The sequence below is a fragment of the Aspergillus alliaceus genome (genome assembly GCF_009176365.1).
Source record: "Aspergillus alliaceus strain CBS 536.65 unplaced genomic scaffold BDW43scaffold_36, whole genome shotgun sequence".
In the NCBI taxonomy this organism is placed as follows: Eukaryota; Fungi; Ascomycota; class Eurotiomycetes; order Eurotiales; family Aspergillaceae; genus Aspergillus; species Aspergillus alliaceus.
In genome coordinates this window covers 175,545-193,474 of record NW_022474719.1, presented here as the reverse complement: position 1 = coordinate 193,474, position 17,930 = coordinate 175,545, and the positions used below count along the sequence as shown (strand labels likewise).

The following is a 17,930-nucleotide window of genomic DNA, read 5'->3' as shown; positions in this document are numbered from 1 at the left end:
AGGGACAAGAACAAAGAAACGATGTGGGGCAGCTATGATACATTCACTCTGTGCGAATAGTCTTACGCGGCGCAGGACAATAGATTTCCCATTGCCAGGCTCTAACCATAGAGGTAAAACTCGAGAGACGCTGGTCGACACCGGGGAGATAATAAGGAGGGCGATATAGACCCCGGTGTATCCAAAACTATAGTTTGTTAGCCCGATTCTGTTATCTTTTTAGTGTCAATTCGTAGGGTTCGGGGAGGAGGGAGAACAACTTATATCTACGGATCCCCTTTTCTAACTAGACACTGACGTCTTGCTCTTTTCTATCAGCCTTTGATATGCAGGATGGAGAACGTGTCCAGGTCGAACCTCCCTTGGTGTATCGTCCAAAACTGAACATGATAATATACGAGTATAGATACACATATAATTGTAAAATAAAGGAGAAATGGTTACTTTCACGGCAGGGTCAATTCTCTGATCTTGGGTTATCGTTGCTTCATCAGTTCTTTATGCATAATTCACTAGACAGTCTGATTTGACCCGACCCGTGGGTCGCTTGTCCTCTCCATCTTCTACCGTAGAAAGCGTTTCATGGCATGTTATGGTCAGATTGATAGGGAATGTAGGGTAGTTTTCGAAGTATTAATATTCCTGCTCCCGGGCGGTGGTGGTTGATGTTTAACCTGAACCTCGGGAGGGATATAGGGCTTTACCCGAAGAGGCAATGGAGTGGCCAAGCCCTGAAGAAGCCATGGAACGCGATAAAACGTTGTAGACTAATTTCTTGGCAGCCCCAGCCTCGGTGTGACATCGTTAAGCATATTCCCGTACGTCTCGCACGGCACATCACTGCACTGTTTGTCCACACAAGACTACTAAACAGCCTAAAATGGAGACCCGAGTGCGACTGAATCCCACATTACACCAACGACATTGCTGGGAGTGCATGCGCCGTCGCATCGTTTGCGACTTTGAGCGACCCGCTTGTAGCAAATGCTGCGCGGCCGGGATTGCTTGCCCTGGATACGACGAGAAGAAACCACTCAAATGGCTAGCTCCCGGGAAGGTCTCATCTCGCTCACGGAAACGACTGACTCCTCCTGAGACAAACCGATCCTCTACTGGCAGCGAAGAGCCTGTAGTCTCGCAGGAAACGTCGCCGACTAGCGCGGACAATGAGACCGAATTGCTTGAATTGTTCATGATCACTCCAACGCGAGAACTAAAAAGTGAGACTTGCACTATTGTTGAATCTGTATGGTACTGTATGACATGCCATTCCCCTAGGCGTAATTATTATTCATAGTTCTATAGACAACTCTCATGTTTATCCCGATTATAGCGCAATTCACGAGCTAGCCCCAAACCCTTATCTCGGCCATTTCCCTCTAGAGGCACTGCACCAGGTCCCGATGTCAATGTGCCATACTCTAGTTTACCTTGTCCTCGCTCATCGTGTCTGTCGTGTATACCCCGCGGACAATCGGCGCCCGTTGACAACTTTACGACCGAGGCTCTACGAACGTAGGGGACTAGCGCTACGATCCTTGGTTGAGCTGATGGGAAACCTTCAAAACGAGATGGTTATCGACGCTACTATTGGAAGTATTCTGCTGTTCCTCTTTGTAGATGTAAGTCCGATTGATGCTCTTTATTTTTGATTAGCAAGGAGCTAAGACCAGTGATTCCTGGGAAGGCCAGACAACTGCCATCAAGTGATTGGCAGCACCATTTTGCTGCCGCCACAGAATTGATCAAGATTCGGGGTGGCTTCGCTAGCCTTTCGCGTTCTTCCGAGGTCCTGAAGCCGCTGATACTGCATCTCCTCCTGTAAGCGCTTTTCTGACCTTTGGAATCTCTTCGTTCCCTTCTTATTCCTTTCCTCGACAATCTGATTGATGCGTCCTTAGACTCGGAGTGATGGCCAACACGACCACTCCTCCGTCCCAGCATATCCCAACCACTTCGCAGCTTGAACTGATTGACCTCATGGCTGACTTGTACGGAGATGGCATGTACCCCATCCTGCTCTGTCCCCCATACCTTTTGATGGATATTATCAGGATCAATAATCTCCGTTTCGAAGCAACTGCCTCCCCGCTCACAGATTCTACACGGGCAACAGCACAAGCCGTTTTAGAGCATATCGAAGCCTTCTCCGCCGAAGACTGGAAAGGAAGCAACCCCGACGTGCAAGAAGATTGGCTGCTACTAGGACGCATGTATCGGTCTTCGATAGCACTATACTGCATCTCATCTCTTCAAAGCCTTTCGATTTTCCCCTCTACTAACTACTTCACCGCTATGAGAACCGTCCACGGGACCCGCCTGTACACCATTCTTGAACAAGTGATCCTCCGCCCCCGCATCAAGGTTTTCGCGATTTGGCCGCTAGTCGTAGCCGGGATGCAAGCGGTCGATGCAAGTCCCACTATCCGTCACATCGTAGATGCGCAGTTATCCGAAATGGCTGGAATGTTAGCCACACCGGCGCCGATGTTGGCAAGTGCCGTGTTCCGCCGATTTTGGACGTCGGGCCAAACGGGGTGGGACGAGTGTTTCGACAGGCCCTACGCGTTTGTGTCATAGTTTCCTTTCCAAGCTTCGGCATCTAAGGGTGCTTATGGACATGCCTATTGGCCGTTCGGCTCCCCCACTCCTATGAGATACGACGTGTACCGACTCTAAGGTGTTACTAAGATAGGAATAAACGAACCCTAGAGCTAGCCACCGACCTGGAGCAGGATTCTCAGGATATACTTAAGTAGTAGCTATAGTATCCACGTATACAAACCCCAACCTACACTCCTTCCATATAACGATCAGTGCGCCGTGGCCATATCTGGTCAAGGTATAGCTTTCAGGCTAGATGGTGGCGGCACCAATCACCGAACGCGGAAAATGGGTATCCGAGAATGAAACCGGCCGCAGATAGACAAAATCCGGTTTCTAATCCCGAAAATACCAGCACAGCGTCTTAAACTTGGGCCATGATGCTAAGATGACCACGACTTGCAACCCTCCTTCAAATAGCTGTGGTATTTCAAGTAGTGAGGACACCAGTCTGGCTTCAGGCCCCCCCCCCCCCCCCCCCCCCAAAACGTCGCTCTTATATGCTACTCACCTAGAGCGACTAGGCCTAGAATGCTCTCCTATTCATTAGAGATGGTTTGAACATCCCTTCTCGATCAGGATTCCAATAGATTCACATAGACACGTTGCCTCTATGGATTCCCCAAGGCTTTGGCTTGCCCTCATAGGGCTGGTAAGCTACGTCCTCACAAAGATCTTTTCTCGCCTGTACTTTCACCCCCTGAGCAAGATACCGGGTCCAAAGCTAGCAGCAGCTACCCATCTATACGAATGGTACTACGATATAATCCTGGTAGGAAAGTATCTCCTCGAGATTGAGAGAATGCACGAGAAATACGGTAACCGAACACCCAACCCAATCTCTAGCTATTCTGCATATCCCAAAGCTAAAGCAGCCCCCCAGGCCCAATCGTGCGCATCAACCCGCGCGAAGTCCACATCAGCGACCCAGATTTCTACGACGAGATCTACGCATCCAGCGCGCACAAGCGCAACAAGGACAAAGAGACAGTCGAGTTCGCAGGCGTGCCCCTCTCCACCCTCGCAACAGTGGACCACGACCACCACCGGTTCCGTCGCGGACTACTGAGCAACTTCTTCTCGAAGAGATCGATCCGCGAGCTGTCCCGCTTGGTCGAGGAGAAGGTGTTCAAGCTCCTCGGGCGGTTTGAAGAGTTCCACCAGCAGCAGAAAGTAGTTCGGGTCGATGATGGGTTTTCTGCGCTGACGTCCGATATCATTACGCATTACTGCTACGGGACGAGCTGGGGGTACCTCGATGACGAGGACATGCGCTCGGACGTGCGGCAGGTGGCTAATGATATCACCCGTCTGGTACATGTTAATCGAGCGTTTCCGAGTCTTGCGAACATGGCGCGGAAGCTGCCGCTTTGGGTCTTGTATTTGATTCAGCCTGGGAGGTCGGCGGTTTTGGATTTGCAGACGGTAATATATGAGCAGTCGAAGCAGACGCTGCATGGCGAAAAGTATGATATCGGACATAGTGATGCAAATGGCAAGCATACAACTATCTACGACCAGCTGAATGATCCGAGGATTCCGGCAGAGGAACGCACTCTCCAGCGTTTGCAGGATGAGGGGCTCCTGCTACTCGCTGCGGGCACGGAGACGACGGCGAGAGGATTGGCGGTCGCCTGCTTTCATATCGCATCGGATGACCGGGTGCGTGCTCGACTGCGCGACGAGCTGAGGGCCGTTCTGCCTAAACCTGATAGTCACGTTACCTGGGCGGAGTTGGAGAGGCTGCCCTACTTGGTGAGTACACGGTATCGCGTGTCCTAAAATAGACTAATAACCCTCCACAGACAGGAACCGTCAACGAAGCACTCCGCCTAGGCGCTTTCGTTACACTCAGATCGCCTCGCATAGCGCCAAATGAAACCTTAGTCTACAAAGACTACGCCATCCCCCCCGGCGTAAGCAATACCGCCTCTTCTATCTCTCGATGTGAACCAGAAACTAACAAGCTAACAGACGCCAGTAAGCTCCTCCAGCTACTTCGGGCACAAAAACCCAACCATCTTCCCCGAACCGGAGAAATTCTCCCCAGAACGATGGATCCTCCCCGAGCAAACCCACAAACACCTTTCCAAGTACCTCACCTCTTTCTCCCACGGCAGCAGGATGTGTCTAGGCCTGCAGTAAGTGCCATGCATATTACCCGGAATCCGATACAGGTGCTAATTTCTGCAGTCTCGCATACCTCGAACTATACCTGACTATTGCGTACTTTGTGCGGAGGTTTGATCTTGAGTTGATCGATACGACGGCGGAGGATATGAAGATTGTACAGGATATGGGGTTAGGGTATACGCGTCGGGGAGAGCTGAGTGTTTTCGCTAAGATTGTGAGGATTTATACAGACTAGAGAGGTGCAGGGGGTTCTTTTGAGGGTAAGTAGCGGGTTTTAGGTTCTGGGTTGAGAATGTGTCTTGACACGGCTGCGGATTATGTTGGGTACTGTCGGGTTAGGATAAAATGATTGTCACTATGAACTTACAATATATCGGATTGAAATATCTATTGGCTATTTATTAGGATGCGCATCTATACCATAATTGGAGGTTTCTACATTAAACATCAATGAATTACTGAGATCATGGTTTATATTAGAGTCAATGATAAGTAAACAGAGCTATATCGTCTTCTAACTCAGCATCGGGGTATTGGGGTATATCAGAAGCTGGGCGAGGGGAGAAGGACTAGAAGGGAAAGACATTATATCATCACGAGAATTAATCACTCAAGTCTTCATGCACAAACCACGTATATCATGCATCCATCAAATGTATTTCAGTACACTGCTTGGAAAGATGACGATCCCACATCATAACACCAGATATCAAACGCTACTGATATCTCGGCTGCGCTTGGGGCTGATGCTGGGGCTGGGGCGGATAAGCGCGATAAGGCTGTTGCACTGGCATCGCTCCGTTATACTTTGGTTGCTGTTGGATATGCTTAACGGGACCAGAGACGTTATCGGCCAGCTGGCGCGATGAAGCCACCAGGAGCGCGGCCAAGAAGGCCGAGGCGTAGAAGAAATAAGCCAGGAACAACTGGGCCTGCAACGACCGGTTGTACGCCGCAATGCCCTTCCGCACGTATTCCTCTTGCAGGTAACGGGTGATAATATGGTGGGCGAGATCGAGGATAGTCATTCCCAATGAAGACACGATCAATAGCGGGATTGCAGGGAGTAATATCTATACTCTGTCAGCGACCGGTGTGCGGCAGAGAATAGCACAGCAAAGAACATACCCCTTTCCTCAAATGATGGCCACGAGCGAGCGCGAAGAGCATATTCGCAGACGCCATGAGCATCCCAATCACCGAAAGGACGTGATAGGCGGTCGCTAGTCGCTTTTGATGCTCCGGTAGCTCTAGGTCACTGGAATTGAAACCACCCCGTCTCGTGGCGTCGATCACGCGGGTGTAAATGGACAGATCGCAGAGAAGGACTATCGCAAGCATAGCGACGTAGAGTGAATGGACGGTGGTAACCGCTTTTGCAATCTTTGGGCTGCCCTGAACCAGGCGCGTGCAAATCGGGATCATGATCAGGGCAATGAGCAAGAAGGTTGCCACCATGCTGAACCATTGTGCCGCAATGTTGACTTGGCTATACACGTTGATTGAGGAGATGTCGCATTGCAGCAAGACGTACGTCACTATAGATATGATTACTCCGCTGCATGCTGTTAGCTGGTGGCAGTCCCGCAGGGGAGCGAAGTGTCAAGACTGACAGGACCATGAAGACGATCGAGAAGCCAAACGGGAACCATCGTTGCAATGCTGTTTTTTTCTGCTTGCTGCGCAAAAACTTGAAGGTCGTGATGCAAAAGAGTGCGATGAAGACGAGGAAGAAGAGCCCATGGAACGCGATGATTATTTGAGCGTGTTGTGAAGAAAACGCACCACTCCGGCATGAGGAAGAGCTGGAAGAGCTGGATGAGCCGTAGCTCCAACTACTACCACCGCGTCTCGGCGCCATTTCCCAAAACCCGTTATGAAAAGTAAGGAATGGTGAATCGTCTGCTTAACGGACTGCGCTCTGGAGGGAAAACAGGGGCGGCCTGCTCTCGGGCTAGGGTATCGATTAAGTACGGTGCCAGGCTTGGGCACAAAGCCTTGCGATCTCAGATGTCTGTCGTGTTGAGAGTCTAATCCATCTTAGCAGAACCTTAAAAAGGGACGATCCGTGAAAGGGAGGAGTTGTGGTTGGCTGCAACGGGGTAATGATGAGGCTCAGCAGGCAGAATACGAGGTTATACTTAGGGTGCGAGTATCTTCACCCAAATTGAAGGATTCCAATTTCCCCACTTTGGGAGTGATTTACCGAGAGCCTGATTCAGACAAAGAAAAGCAATCCACTACTGGATTGCGCTCAGGGACGAGGCTTGACATCTCATCTTCATCCTTGCTTGGCTGTTCCCATGACAGAGCCCGAGATTAAGAGAAAACATAAGTCTACCAATGACATGTTTCGGGTATTATCGCCAAGGTCCATATGATCAAATATATTGCATCTAGCTATCGGCACGGCCTTAGGAATATAAAGCCAACTAAAGCAATTATTATGACTGAGCGAAATTACATAGAAAACAGGATTCACACAACCTGGCAATCACAACCCGCGAAAATCATTTTCAATTTCCAAAATCCCTTCGTACCATTCATGAAGCCCATCATTTTGTCCATCAACTGAGCGTCGCCTTACATAAGAAGGCCCAGAACCCAGGGGAGCATCCAGGTAGCCCATAGGCCACCTTGAGACAAGGTTGTGGACGCAGCCGAGTCAGTCTTAGAGGGCGAAGCCGATGCGGAGGTGGAGGAGGAACTTCCCGAGCTCCTGGTCTTGCTTGCACTAGTGGTTGTTGTCGCTTCGGTGGTCGTTGAAGTCGATGCGCCCGATGAGCTTGATCCCGATGCAGTGGTCGAAGCCGATCCGCTGGTGGCAGTGCCCGAGGAAGACGACGCCCCACTGCTAGAAGATCCGGTAGGAGTTCCTGATGTGCCGGTTGCGCTGCCCGACTCACTAGTTACGGTGTTTGTGAAATATGGCAGAGTGGCGGAGGGGATACCGGTCTCCGTCCCGGTAACAGTCACGGATGCTGAGCCGGTCTGAGTGGGAACGAGGTCGGTGGACTGCTCCTGTCGCTGCTGGAGGTTGTCACCGTGGGCGACGGAGGCGCCTAGGAGGGCAACGAGAACGGCCGTTGATTTAAGATTGATCTGCATTGTGGAGGATTGGTTTGATTTATAGGTAGAGGTCGTGAATGGTATCTGGGGACACCTGAAGCGAGGGTGCAATTCGCCGTACTTATACCCCAGCGTCCCTGCAGCTCAGGGACAACAACTTCAACAGCTTACGTCTGCGCCTACGTATGATGCCACCCATCTCCAGACACAAGCCAGGTGGGGGATACGCTAAGGGTCTTGGCCCAGTCGTTGTTTGGGAGGATGACCCGCTATGATTGGTAAGATGACCTGGCAGTCGGGAGGCAACACTAGATCATGCAGATCCGCGGACTGTCTTAACCTGTCAGAAGTCCCTTTCCTTCGGGGTGACCATCGTAGTCAACTCGCATAGGCCAGAACTGAATTTCAGCCTTGCATCGTTCTCCCGATGATACGAACCCACTTATATCTCCCAGTGAACCCGTTTGTTGGATTGTATAAAGTCATGATATTCGATACTGTAGAAGAAAGATTCAGCGACCATCCTGAAGGCTCGTTAATCGCGATATTGGCAGTGTTTATGCACACGCAGAATTTCCACCGTCGGGATTCCGTGACCTTCCGGCCGTCATCGCGTCTTAACGCAAGAGCTACGGCTTCAAACGCCATAGTCACCCCACATCGACTCTTCAGTCGCTAGGCAACGTTCAACGCTTCTGCAATTTGGTCTCCTGATGTCTGGGGTATGAAAATTGAGCTAAGCCCTAGTGCTTCTTATTGGAGTGATTTTGTCGATCAAGCCCAGCTGCAGTAGACAAGCTGCAACACTGTTTGCGGAATGAGATACTCGGGGTACCGGTACTTGCACGTTGTATCAATAAAGTCAGACACTGGATGTTTTATCTTGTGCGGTGCTTTCGTCGTTCTATTCGCTACTTTGTCTCGTACTGTTTCAGGGCAAAATCCAAGAGTTCCGGATACCATCTACGACCCACATCCTGATGGCTGATCACCCGATGAAGCAGAGTCCCTTCGCCCGTCCGGCCACTGAATATGCGATTAAACGTGGCCTCTGCATCCGATCGTACCTTTTCATCCTGTATCAGATCCCTGACATGCGACGGTATCTGCAGGGAAATCTTTTCGGCGGACAGATCTAGGCCCATCCCCAAGAACACAGGGACGGAGAACCGCGGGCCGAGCGATGCGCCCGTCTTATCGATAAAATTCCGGGGCTCCAGACTCACCCGATGGGTGGTCGCCGTGCACACCCCGCCCGTGATGGCCTCCAAGGCGCGGCCGATATTCACGACGAGCGAGTTCTCCACCGGTGTCGCGGAAACCCAGTCGCCCGATTTATTCTGCACTTCTAAGCCTGAGTGAGGAGTCGCCTGCAGGAGAAACGTAAGGAACTCTGAATCCTTATGAGGGCCTACACCTTGGGTTTGCGCGTCGGTCGAGGAAGTCGGCGGTGGTGGATACTTGATCAGCTTCAGCTTCAGCTGCTGGGGGTCGTCGAAATACGGATCCAATGCTGTCGGTGGCAGGTCGAGTGCCTCTGAAATCAATCGCCGAAATGCATCTGACAGTGGGTTGATTTCCGCCAAGTAAGCCTCGATGGCCTGGCGAAATCCCGGGATTGCATTTTCGTCGGGCCACTGGGATAAGGTAAGCCTGTGTTTTGAAAGGCGACCGATCAAACACTTCAACAATGACTAAAATTGATATTGCCTACCTGGTTGGGTCCTCGAATGTTCCAAAAGAGTGGCTTCTCAGGCCCCGGAGCAGGTAGCTCGGTTGCGAACTACGCATGACAGCGTTAGCATCCCGTAGCTCAATATGTGTATATATATATTTCTGCTGCGTACATCAAACTGCTCTCGATAATCCTGTTCACGCGCAGTAATCTCCGCTCCCAGTCGAGAGTAACCTAGAAAATGTTTACTGTTGGCCATTTCGATCTCAAGTTTCTTCTCGAGCGGCAGGTCGAAGATCTCCCTGCATTTTTGCACCACATCCCGCTGGGTCTGGGGTGCAACGGGCGCATTGATCAGATAGAAGAACCCCACATCGATGAGCGCATTCCGAAGGTCGGACAGGAATTGGGACTTTGTGGTCGAGGACGTTGAGAGGGAATAATCCAGAATTGGAATCTCTGTGAAGGATGGTGTCTCTGTCGCCATGGTTGGTGTCCCGTGTTTCCTCTGCGATTAACCCTAAGAAGGAAAGATGAAGGTATATTGAATGAAATCGCTGAATGTCCTCTTTGAATATATGCGCACAATTTCTTTGGACGGTATTAACCCCTTCCTACTTGAGTTTAGCGCCGTATCGCACCATTTGAATTGCTGATGATGTGACGGTAATGACATTACACTCTATCGAATGACCGATTGATTATATATATTTCTCATAAACACAAAGGATCCAGGCTCGCTCTCATATCCCAACGTTATAGATATTTCCAGAAAGAAGAAAGAAAGAAATAGGAAATAAATAAAAATATAAAGATTTTTAGCCAGTATTCGCCAAGTCATGCATCTAGGCCACATTGTGGGTTGACATGTGCCATCAAGAAACAGATTGCAGTCGGGGAATATTGAAGACAGTGAGTGAAATGGCAGTGCAAAAATGACGGGGATAAATCAAAGTAGTATAAAGAGTGTTACATGTACTTAAATTGTCATAAAAAACATAACGGCGAACGCGATGACGGCAGCCGTGCGGTTCAGCTGGTCCTTCGCCGCACCCGACGTTGTCATCAGCATCTCCGGCTCATAGTCCGCCGGTTTGGTGGTGTTCGTCTTGCCATCCCAGCAGTAGTTCTTAAAGCAGGTATTGCAGATATCGGGGAGCTTAGTATTCGTCCTCTCGGTGGACCGTTGGAGGATGGCACATCCCACACACGATGGCCAGTTCGCGTCCACACTGGAATTGCCCTGGGTCACGACGTTGTAGCCGTTCAGGATGATATTATCTCGCTCCTCGTTCTTATACGAGAGCTGGAAGGTCGAGGTGTTCGATTTAGCGGTGTAAGGGGCATTGGGCAAGTAGACGACCAACGGGGTCGGGGAGCTGGTGTTGGACGAATTGCATCCAAAGAAGGTCGGGCGCTTGTTCAGGCCGAGATTGAGGAAGGTGTTGATGTCGGGCACGGCGGGGAAGGAAGTCCCGTTGGCCTGACCCGTGGTGTTCAAGCTACGCTCATAGGTCTTGATCAGAGAGCTTCCATTGGGCCAGCTGTTACTCGTATCAGCCGACGAGTCCACGGCGAAGATGACATCCACATTGCGCGTGGGTTGGATCAGCGGGTGCAGAGGCACGTTCTGTCCGTCTTCACCTCCGTCAACCACGTCCAACTCTGGGGTGGACGAATACGCCGCCGTGGAATTCCGGTACCGATAGAAGGGGTTAGGCGAATAGATGGCGATATCGTCATCCTTCTCGCCGAGCTTCTCCAGGACGTCGGCAATTCCCTCCTTGAGGAAATCGGGGATATCGGTGCCATTGAGTCGCAAGATAAATTGGTTGAAGAGAGACGAGCTCGTGCCCATGACGAAGCCGGCATTGTCAAAGCCGCGCACACATTTTTCGTCTTTGGGCAGTTGGCCGTTCTCGAATCGAGATCCGAGATACTCCAAGGGGGCAAAGCCAAAGACGGACGGGTCGAAGGAGCCAAACTCCCATGGGTTGAACTCATATACCGTGGAATTGCTTCCAATCAGTACTTCGCCAGGATTCCGTCCATCGGCAACGAGAATAGGCATGGGCATGCGTCCATTCTTGAAGTCGTCGGTCTGGGCAATGGACGACCAGGTGTAACTGGGGCCACCGTCATCGGTGGTCGCATTAATAAACTGATAGGAGAGTGCGCGGCCCCAGTAGTCGGTTAGCGAGGTGTTATACCCGGCCTTTTTCTTACTCTTCACGGCATCGGCCAGGTCCTTCCAGTAGGCGGCCGTGTTGATCAGTTGAAAATGCTTCACATCGGGGCCTTCGAGAATGGAGTTCTTGAACTCCCAGACCTTGTCGCTCGCTTGCAGTTCGCCAATCGTGGTGAAGTTGTTGATGTACACTGAACCTACGAGCCACCCACCACCGCTCAGGCCCGACAGATATGTGGCTGACTGCAGCAGACCTCCAAGCTGTCCCCGGGCAGTGGAATTAGATGTACGGCTATCGAACGCCTTCAGGGCACCGGCGCCATTGGTCAACGCGCGGTAACCACCACCCGAAACGGCAATGGCAACGTTAGGAATGTTAGATGCATTGTTTTTATGGCGGTCAATGTAAGCCGGGCGTCAAAGGAGCTCAGATTGAGACGGCCTAGCAGATCCTTCATGGGCTGAAGGGTCTCATTCCGACGAACCTGCAACCACTCCTGTTCGGGGGTGGACAGTTTGGCGGCGCCACGGATACTGGGGCGGGTCGATGGACAGGAAACATTAGCGGGACTGTACCCATCGGGAGCGTTCGGGAAGGCGCGCGGAGTGACGGCGATCGAGGCGGCATTGGCCAAGCCCGCCGCTAAAGTGAGAAGGGGAACCTTCATCGTCGCGCAGGATGATGCTGAAGGAAAGAAAATAAGGAGATGGCGTCTGCAACGAAGCCATGAAAGAGGCGGCCCTGGAGGAATATAAACGGGGAGCGTTCAACGCTGGCAGGCCCATTATTTGGATTGGACCACACTTGGCGTGGGCCAACCGGAAGGCAGTGGAATCAACGTCTCCATTCCTGTGGAGCATCCTCTGCCAATCATCCTCTCCTTACGGAGTTCGGCAGTAGAATAGGGCTGATTAGGCAGCACTTTTCGATCATGATGTTGTTGGAATGTGACCCTTGACGCAGGGGAATCCACTGCTATGCCCCCTTCTGGCGCTCTGTCCCTATCGCACTGCCACTTGTTAATTTTAGGCAGCACCATAATCTCTGGTTCAATGCAGGATGTCCAATGTGGCTGAGGGGGAGCGGTTTCAAGAACAGTCTTGGGGAGTAATACGGAGTCCTCCGTACAAGGTACGGATGTTGTTTTGCTTCTTCTGGTGTTCTTTCTTTGTCCAATGTCCTTATTGCTGTCATGTGACATATTAGAGACACCATGACTAGTCTCTTTTCACATGACCTTTGCATAAAAAAAAAAAAAAAAACAAGACCCCGCACATCATTGAGCATAATTAGTATCCTATAGGGGTATTCCCAACATTCCTCCGTTTCCGTTTCCCTTTACTTTCATTTCTATTTTGCCGCTAATGATTATCTACTATTATGACTTCACCCCAGCCCCTTAGAACCAATGTCTGTGTCGTATAATCCCCGCCGTTATAGTCGAACCCACCAAACAGAGTTCGTTTCAAATGGAGCCAAGCCACAGCGACAAAAGACCGTCATTCATAGGGCTAATTAGTGGTTCAATAGCTTGTCCAAACTAAAACCCATCAGGCCTCCCGTTTGTTCAGGCCGTCAGAACTAAAAGATTGGGGCGAGGCCAAGGAAGAAGAAGAAAAAAAAATCTCACCTTGCTATTCCGGAGTCGACAGGCAGCGATTTTTCTCGATGCAGAATTCTGGATCTTTGCATATATCAAGTACGTAAAAAACTGCGGATCGAAATCGAATAGTCCTGCCTAACAATTTTCGAAGTTCTGAAGTTGCGAGTCCGTCTTTGATAGGCAACTCTCTCGCAGTCTGTTGTCAATGAGGCTCACGTTGAGTTCGTTTGGCATGATCCCTAGTCCCCCGTATGGGGGCAAAGTCGACAGGGCCAGATTGATTTCACTCGCAGATAGCAATTTTAAATCATGGCAGTGCAGGGCGAGCAATATGACTACTTGTTGTACGTCTCCGCGGCGATAAGCGAGCGAACAGTGGCTGGCGCAATGTAAGACAACATTTATTGCAGGATTCGGTTACAGTGTTCTTGACCGCTACTGCGTCTGAGTGAATATTCTTAGCCCGAATGAATACGGCCCTGCCGAGATGACAATGAATTGGTAGCGGGTGATACCCATACTCGTGTGGGACTTCATCCTGAGGAAAGATCACCATGCGTTGAGAATCTAATTAATATACTTGGCTGCTGGTCTGTCATACAACGGTGGTAATTGGCACCAGTATGCTAAGCGCTATATCGTAAAAAGTCAAGAGTTCCCTATAACCCACCAGGAATAAAAGAGCAAATCCCAACTAGAACTAAGTCTTCTGCAATGATCCGAATGTGTCCTCTGCTTAGTGTGTTCTGGTCAGCGCGCTGCTGCTCTTGCCAGAGAGCGAATTAGAGAGCTCTCATCCTATGTGGCACGATACAATGCCCCATGAAGAAATACCTCGCCCATTGCATGGCTGCTGAAAATTACCTGCGAAGGAAAATTAACGTTCCGAGTCCGCTGGAGATGAGAGCTTAGGCCAAGAGTACCAAGAGTATCAAATTTCCCTTATTGGTAATCTTGCTGCTGTCGGTGACGGATCTTAGCAGTCAGCTTGTCGGAAAAGTGCACGGCGTGGGGAAGGACTATGTTAGGGTTTCTGTAACGTCGACTTAATGCACCTGGTCTTGGAAGAATGCTGGTCCCATTTTATAATTAAATTCAATGGTATCGCCTCGTGATTTGCGTGTATGTATACATTCTGTGGGGCCAACTGGTTAATGGGATATGAGTGGACATTATAACAAAGACAACCTGACGTCCTATGACAACCTGTATAGTTCTCTAAGCGAATGCGAACAATCTACCCACATAGTGGGACCTATACTTTACTTCTATGTGACTTAGAAAGTGAAAGTAAGTATATCTTCGTGGGTTTAAGGGACTAGGTTGTCGCTTACAATTATGATGATTCGAATCTATCATCGTCCTCACTGCGTCGCGATATTGTTCCCTTCCTGCAAGCTGCTAGCACTGGGTTCAAGTAACAGGTAATATCACCTATGTAGGTTTATCAGTTGACGAGTTCCATGTGATGTTTGCACGATACCAGTCATATAAATGCATCCTCATTACTATATACGAAGAGTGTCCATGTCTAACTTCAATGCGCCCCTGCCACTAAAATAGAAGGTGGTCTACCAAGAAGGGAAGTAGCTCAGGTGCTCGTCGGTAATCCAGATCATATCACGGTTACCTTCGCAAAGTCCTCTCAGGGACCTGATCGCAGTGCTTTCATTCGACAGATGGAGGGAGAGATCTTCTCCTAGATATTTACATCATTATCCAATAATTCCTTTCCTTTAAGCCCTACAGTGTGTGTACTGCGGTCGAGTTATCCATTTTCACTTCATTTTACCTTCGAAATGAAACCCACAATCCGTGATCTGCCAACAGAGTTACATCAAATGATCATAAGCCACCTCGACTATCCCTCGAGAGTAGTGCTTGCGCAAACAAACCAATACTTCCGGGCTTTGGTACCGGCAAGACCGCCAACAACCTCGTTTATGATGCAGACATATCTTTGCGAGAAAGAAGTGTGGCCAATGTCAGTCCCTGTGAATCAAGCTAGTCGACGTTAATCTATTACTGTGAGGCTGACTGCTGCAGGTTCCGCCAATACTTCGCCTGTGGCAAGTGTCTCCAGCTTATCCATTACACCCATTTTACCGCAGGCCAGGTGACCGGGAAATACGCCAAGCTCGGTAGCCGAAGACATATTCGTGTTTGTTCCCCATGCTATCGGACCAGCCAGTTCACAAGATATCGTCGGAGCGTGTTTGGCTATACCGGATACAGTGTCATATCCTACCCTGCGACAAACCCACCATACCCGATGCTTTACCCTGTCTTTGTTCCCGTTTAACTGTGATATATGCCTGAAGGGGGTCAGTTGGCGACCTGGTGTTTGGGAGAGATCTATCCTCGCTCACCATACCGTTGAGAAGTATGACTATATTGAAGGAGATGGAAAGGGTTCAGCCATGGATGGTGCTAGGGGTAATGGTAATTGCGGGGGAAATATCGATATGCTATGCTTTACTACTATTATGATTGGATGTGTATTACTGCCAATGGCATGGTCACTTACTTCGTACCTTTTGTTCTTTTGACTACAATGAAAAAAATTTCAATTGGTCTTTTGATCTATGTATTTTTACAGTAGATCATGTTCACCGAACCTGTTCACCCTATATGTATAGAATTTCCATAGTATCATAGATGTAGATCCAGGACTTGGCCAAGTTGAGCAGACAAGAGATATCTCCCCAAAGTGCAACGTATCTAGACATCAGAATCAGACAGAACAACAATCGCATAGCCTCAGTCACCAAGGCCAACAACCCAACCCAATCGGGAAAACTCCAGATCCAGCCTAGCGCCGATCGACCCCTGACGTCACGGGGCCAGGCCCCGACCTATTTTTCTAACCACTTACCGCGCATCCAAATCTCATCCAAAACAACATAACTTTACACCTCAAAATGGACTCAAATGTAGCAGCAAGATTACCCCTTTTCGGAGGTCCCAGGTCAGTCTCGCGTGCCAGCATCTCCCCCTCCAACTCTAACTAACTCACTGGCACCACGAAGGGCCTGGAATCCCTCCGACTGGACCTCCACCGACGATCGTGTCCGCGGTGGATCCTCCCACTCCAAAATGACCTGTTCCCCGGCTTCGCTCGTCGCCAAATTCAGCGGATACCTCGACATCAGCACACTCGGCGGAGCGGGGTTCGCCTCGCAGCGGACAACAGGCGAAGACCGGACCTGGGATCTCTCGGCCTACGATGGCCTGGAGCTGGATATTACGTCTGGGAATGGGAAGTTGTTTACGATTACGCTGACAGATGAGGCTGTGCGCAAACGCCCGGATGGAAGACAGGAGAGTGCGATGAGCTGGGAATATGATTTCCGGGCAAGTGACGAGCCGGAGAAGGTTTTTGTTAGATGGGGGGATTTTAGGCCTACGTATCGGGGGAAGGAGGTGGAGGGTGCGAGGCCGTTGGATTTGGGTGGGGTGAAGAGGTTTGGGCTTATGGTGCGGAGGTGGGTATTTTCTTTGCCTGAGTTAAGGGGATACGTGTAGTGTTGACGACTTCTAGTTTCTTTGGGACACAGGAAGGGGAGTTCTATTTGAATATTGTATCGATCGCGGCGCTTCGATTTACGTACGAGAGTGACGATGGTGACCACCCGGAGGATGAAAAGGACTATGTGATTGTGGAGGAAAAGCCGATCAGGTCTTCGGATGCGTCGACAACGCGAGGCTGGATGAGCTGGGTTGGGAAGTGCTTGGGTTTGGTCTAACACACGGTCACAGCAATCACCTCTCGGTTTAGCCAAGCTATGACTCTCTGCACAGGCTATATTGCCTGTGCTGGTATATGACTTTACGAATATTTTCCGAAATTATATGTCGCACTTTCACGTCGGCAACACCTCTTAGGATGGTGCTACTGTTGAAACCCTGAACGAGATAAGATATGTCTATTAGACAATCCCTAAGATGAAATGATCATGAAAATTAAGAGTTTTGGAACTGAAGATACTAGGCTGTATATATATATACGGCGTATTTTGCTGTATATGGCTCTTCTTGATCAAGCATTCTAACATGACCCTTCTGGCCGGAGTCTCGACGAACTAGTCATCAAGCATATCTTCAGTAAACACAAGGTTTCTGGAAACCCTATTACGTCCGTGAGACAAAATATTCTTCGCATGCCGGACATTCTTACTATCCATTGTCAAACCTGGAAACAGGTGAGAAGTGGCGCTGGCGTAAGCACAGTAGAGAGGATGGGAGTGAATGCTATAATAATGGTTCCTAGTCTGAGGCTTTCTATCAAAGCCAAGGTTATATCTATGATGGAGTCTACGCTGCCTTCAAACATCAAGTAATATGCAAACCATCCGATTACACATTACAAGTCTGTACTTTTCGCCGTCAGCAATGACTATGAATGGTGTCATGTACTTATAATCTAGTCATTCTTGCGTACTGAGTATCTATTCTAATGGAGAGTACCAAGAGCGATACATTGTAAGCTAGTAGTAAAAAGATAAGTTTCAGTTTCAGCCGAGGCAAATCATCATCCGTGCTCATTTGCTGCTATGTCTATATACAGGGATACCACTTCTGATTCTTGAACAGGTACTATCTGACCGATATGCAGCACGTAGAAGAGCGAACGGAGACGTATACCCAGTAAACATCT

At 49.7% G+C, this 17,930-nt stretch overlaps 7 protein-coding genes across 7 annotated transcripts; 4 read left to right on the top strand and 3 right to left on the bottom strand.

Moving 5' to 3' along the window:
* The first annotated feature begins 817 nt into the window (after positions 1–817).
* BDW43DRAFT_283067 (Zn(II)2Cys6 transcription factor) lies at positions 818–3,070 on the top strand. Its single transcript, XM_032042719.1, has 4 exons — positions 818–1,256; positions 1,306–1,622; positions 1,688–1,821; positions 1,902–3,070. Exons 1-4 carry the CDS (start codon positions 881–883, stop codon positions 2,578–2,580), a joined length of 1,506 nt encoding a protein of 501 aa, XP_031898046.1. The 5' UTR covers positions 818–880; the 3' UTR covers positions 2,581–3,070.
* A 147-nt stretch (positions 3,071–3,217) lies between these two features.
* Positions 3,218–4,972, top strand: BDW43DRAFT_301884 (cytochrome P450; the record flags this gene model as incomplete). Its single annotated transcript, XM_032045133.1, has 5 exons — positions 3,218–3,422; positions 3,488–4,359; positions 4,392–4,551; positions 4,586–4,745; positions 4,798–4,972. 5 exons carry the CDS (start codon positions 3,218–3,220, stop codon positions 4,970–4,972), a joined length of 1,572 nt encoding a protein of 523 aa, XP_031898045.1.
* Positions 4,973–5,713: 741 nt separating this feature from the next.
* Positions 5,714–6,931, bottom strand: BDW43DRAFT_142539 (uncharacterized protein). Its single transcript, XM_032038333.1, has 2 exons — positions 6,351–6,931; positions 5,714–6,295 (listed from the first exon to the last, which is right to left on the bottom strand). The coding sequence occupies exons 1-2, from the start codon at positions 6,596–6,598 to the stop codon at positions 5,821–5,823; spliced, it is 723 nt and encodes a 240-aa protein (XP_031898044.1). The 5' UTR covers positions 6,599–6,931; the 3' UTR covers positions 5,714–5,820.
* Positions 6,932–8,585: 1,654 nt separating this feature from the next.
* On the bottom strand, positions 8,586–10,211 carry BDW43DRAFT_142536 (isopenicillin N synthase family dioxygenase). Its single transcript, XM_032038332.1, has 3 exons — positions 9,654–10,211; positions 9,521–9,589; positions 8,586–9,443 (listed from the first exon to the last, which is right to left on the bottom strand). Exons 1-3 carry the CDS (start codon positions 9,966–9,968, stop codon positions 8,718–8,720), a joined length of 1,110 nt encoding a protein of 369 aa, XP_031898043.1. The 5' UTR covers positions 9,969–10,211; the 3' UTR covers positions 8,586–8,717.
* Positions 10,212–12,337, bottom strand: BDW43DRAFT_320877 (lysophospholipase catalytic domain-containing protein; the record flags this gene model as incomplete). The annotated part of the gene is made up of 2 exons (XM_032049195.1): positions 10,212–11,961; positions 12,036–12,337. 2 exons carry the CDS (start codon positions 12,335–12,337, stop codon positions 10,461–10,463), a joined length of 1,803 nt encoding a protein of 600 aa, XP_031898042.1. The 3' UTR covers positions 10,212–10,460.
* Positions 12,338–14,429: 2,092 nt separating this feature from the next.
* On the top strand, positions 14,430–15,715 carry BDW43DRAFT_283058 (F-box protein). The gene is made up of 4 exons (XM_032042718.1): positions 14,430–14,563; positions 14,618–14,711; positions 14,837–15,257; positions 15,320–15,715. Exons 3-4 carry the CDS (start codon positions 15,073–15,075, stop codon positions 15,573–15,575), a joined length of 441 nt encoding a protein of 146 aa, XP_031898041.1. The 5' UTR covers positions 14,430–14,563; positions 14,618–14,711; positions 14,837–15,072; the 3' UTR covers positions 15,576–15,715.
* Positions 15,716–16,178: 463 nt separating this feature from the next.
* On the top strand, positions 16,179–17,377 carry BDW43DRAFT_283057 (CIA30 family protein). Its single transcript, XM_032042717.1, has 3 exons — positions 16,179–16,241; positions 16,303–16,758; positions 16,815–17,377. Exons 1-3 carry the CDS (start codon positions 16,195–16,197, stop codon positions 17,017–17,019), a joined length of 708 nt encoding a protein of 235 aa, XP_031898040.1. The 5' UTR covers positions 16,179–16,194; the 3' UTR covers positions 17,020–17,377.
* Positions 17,378–17,930: the final 553 nt, after the last annotated feature.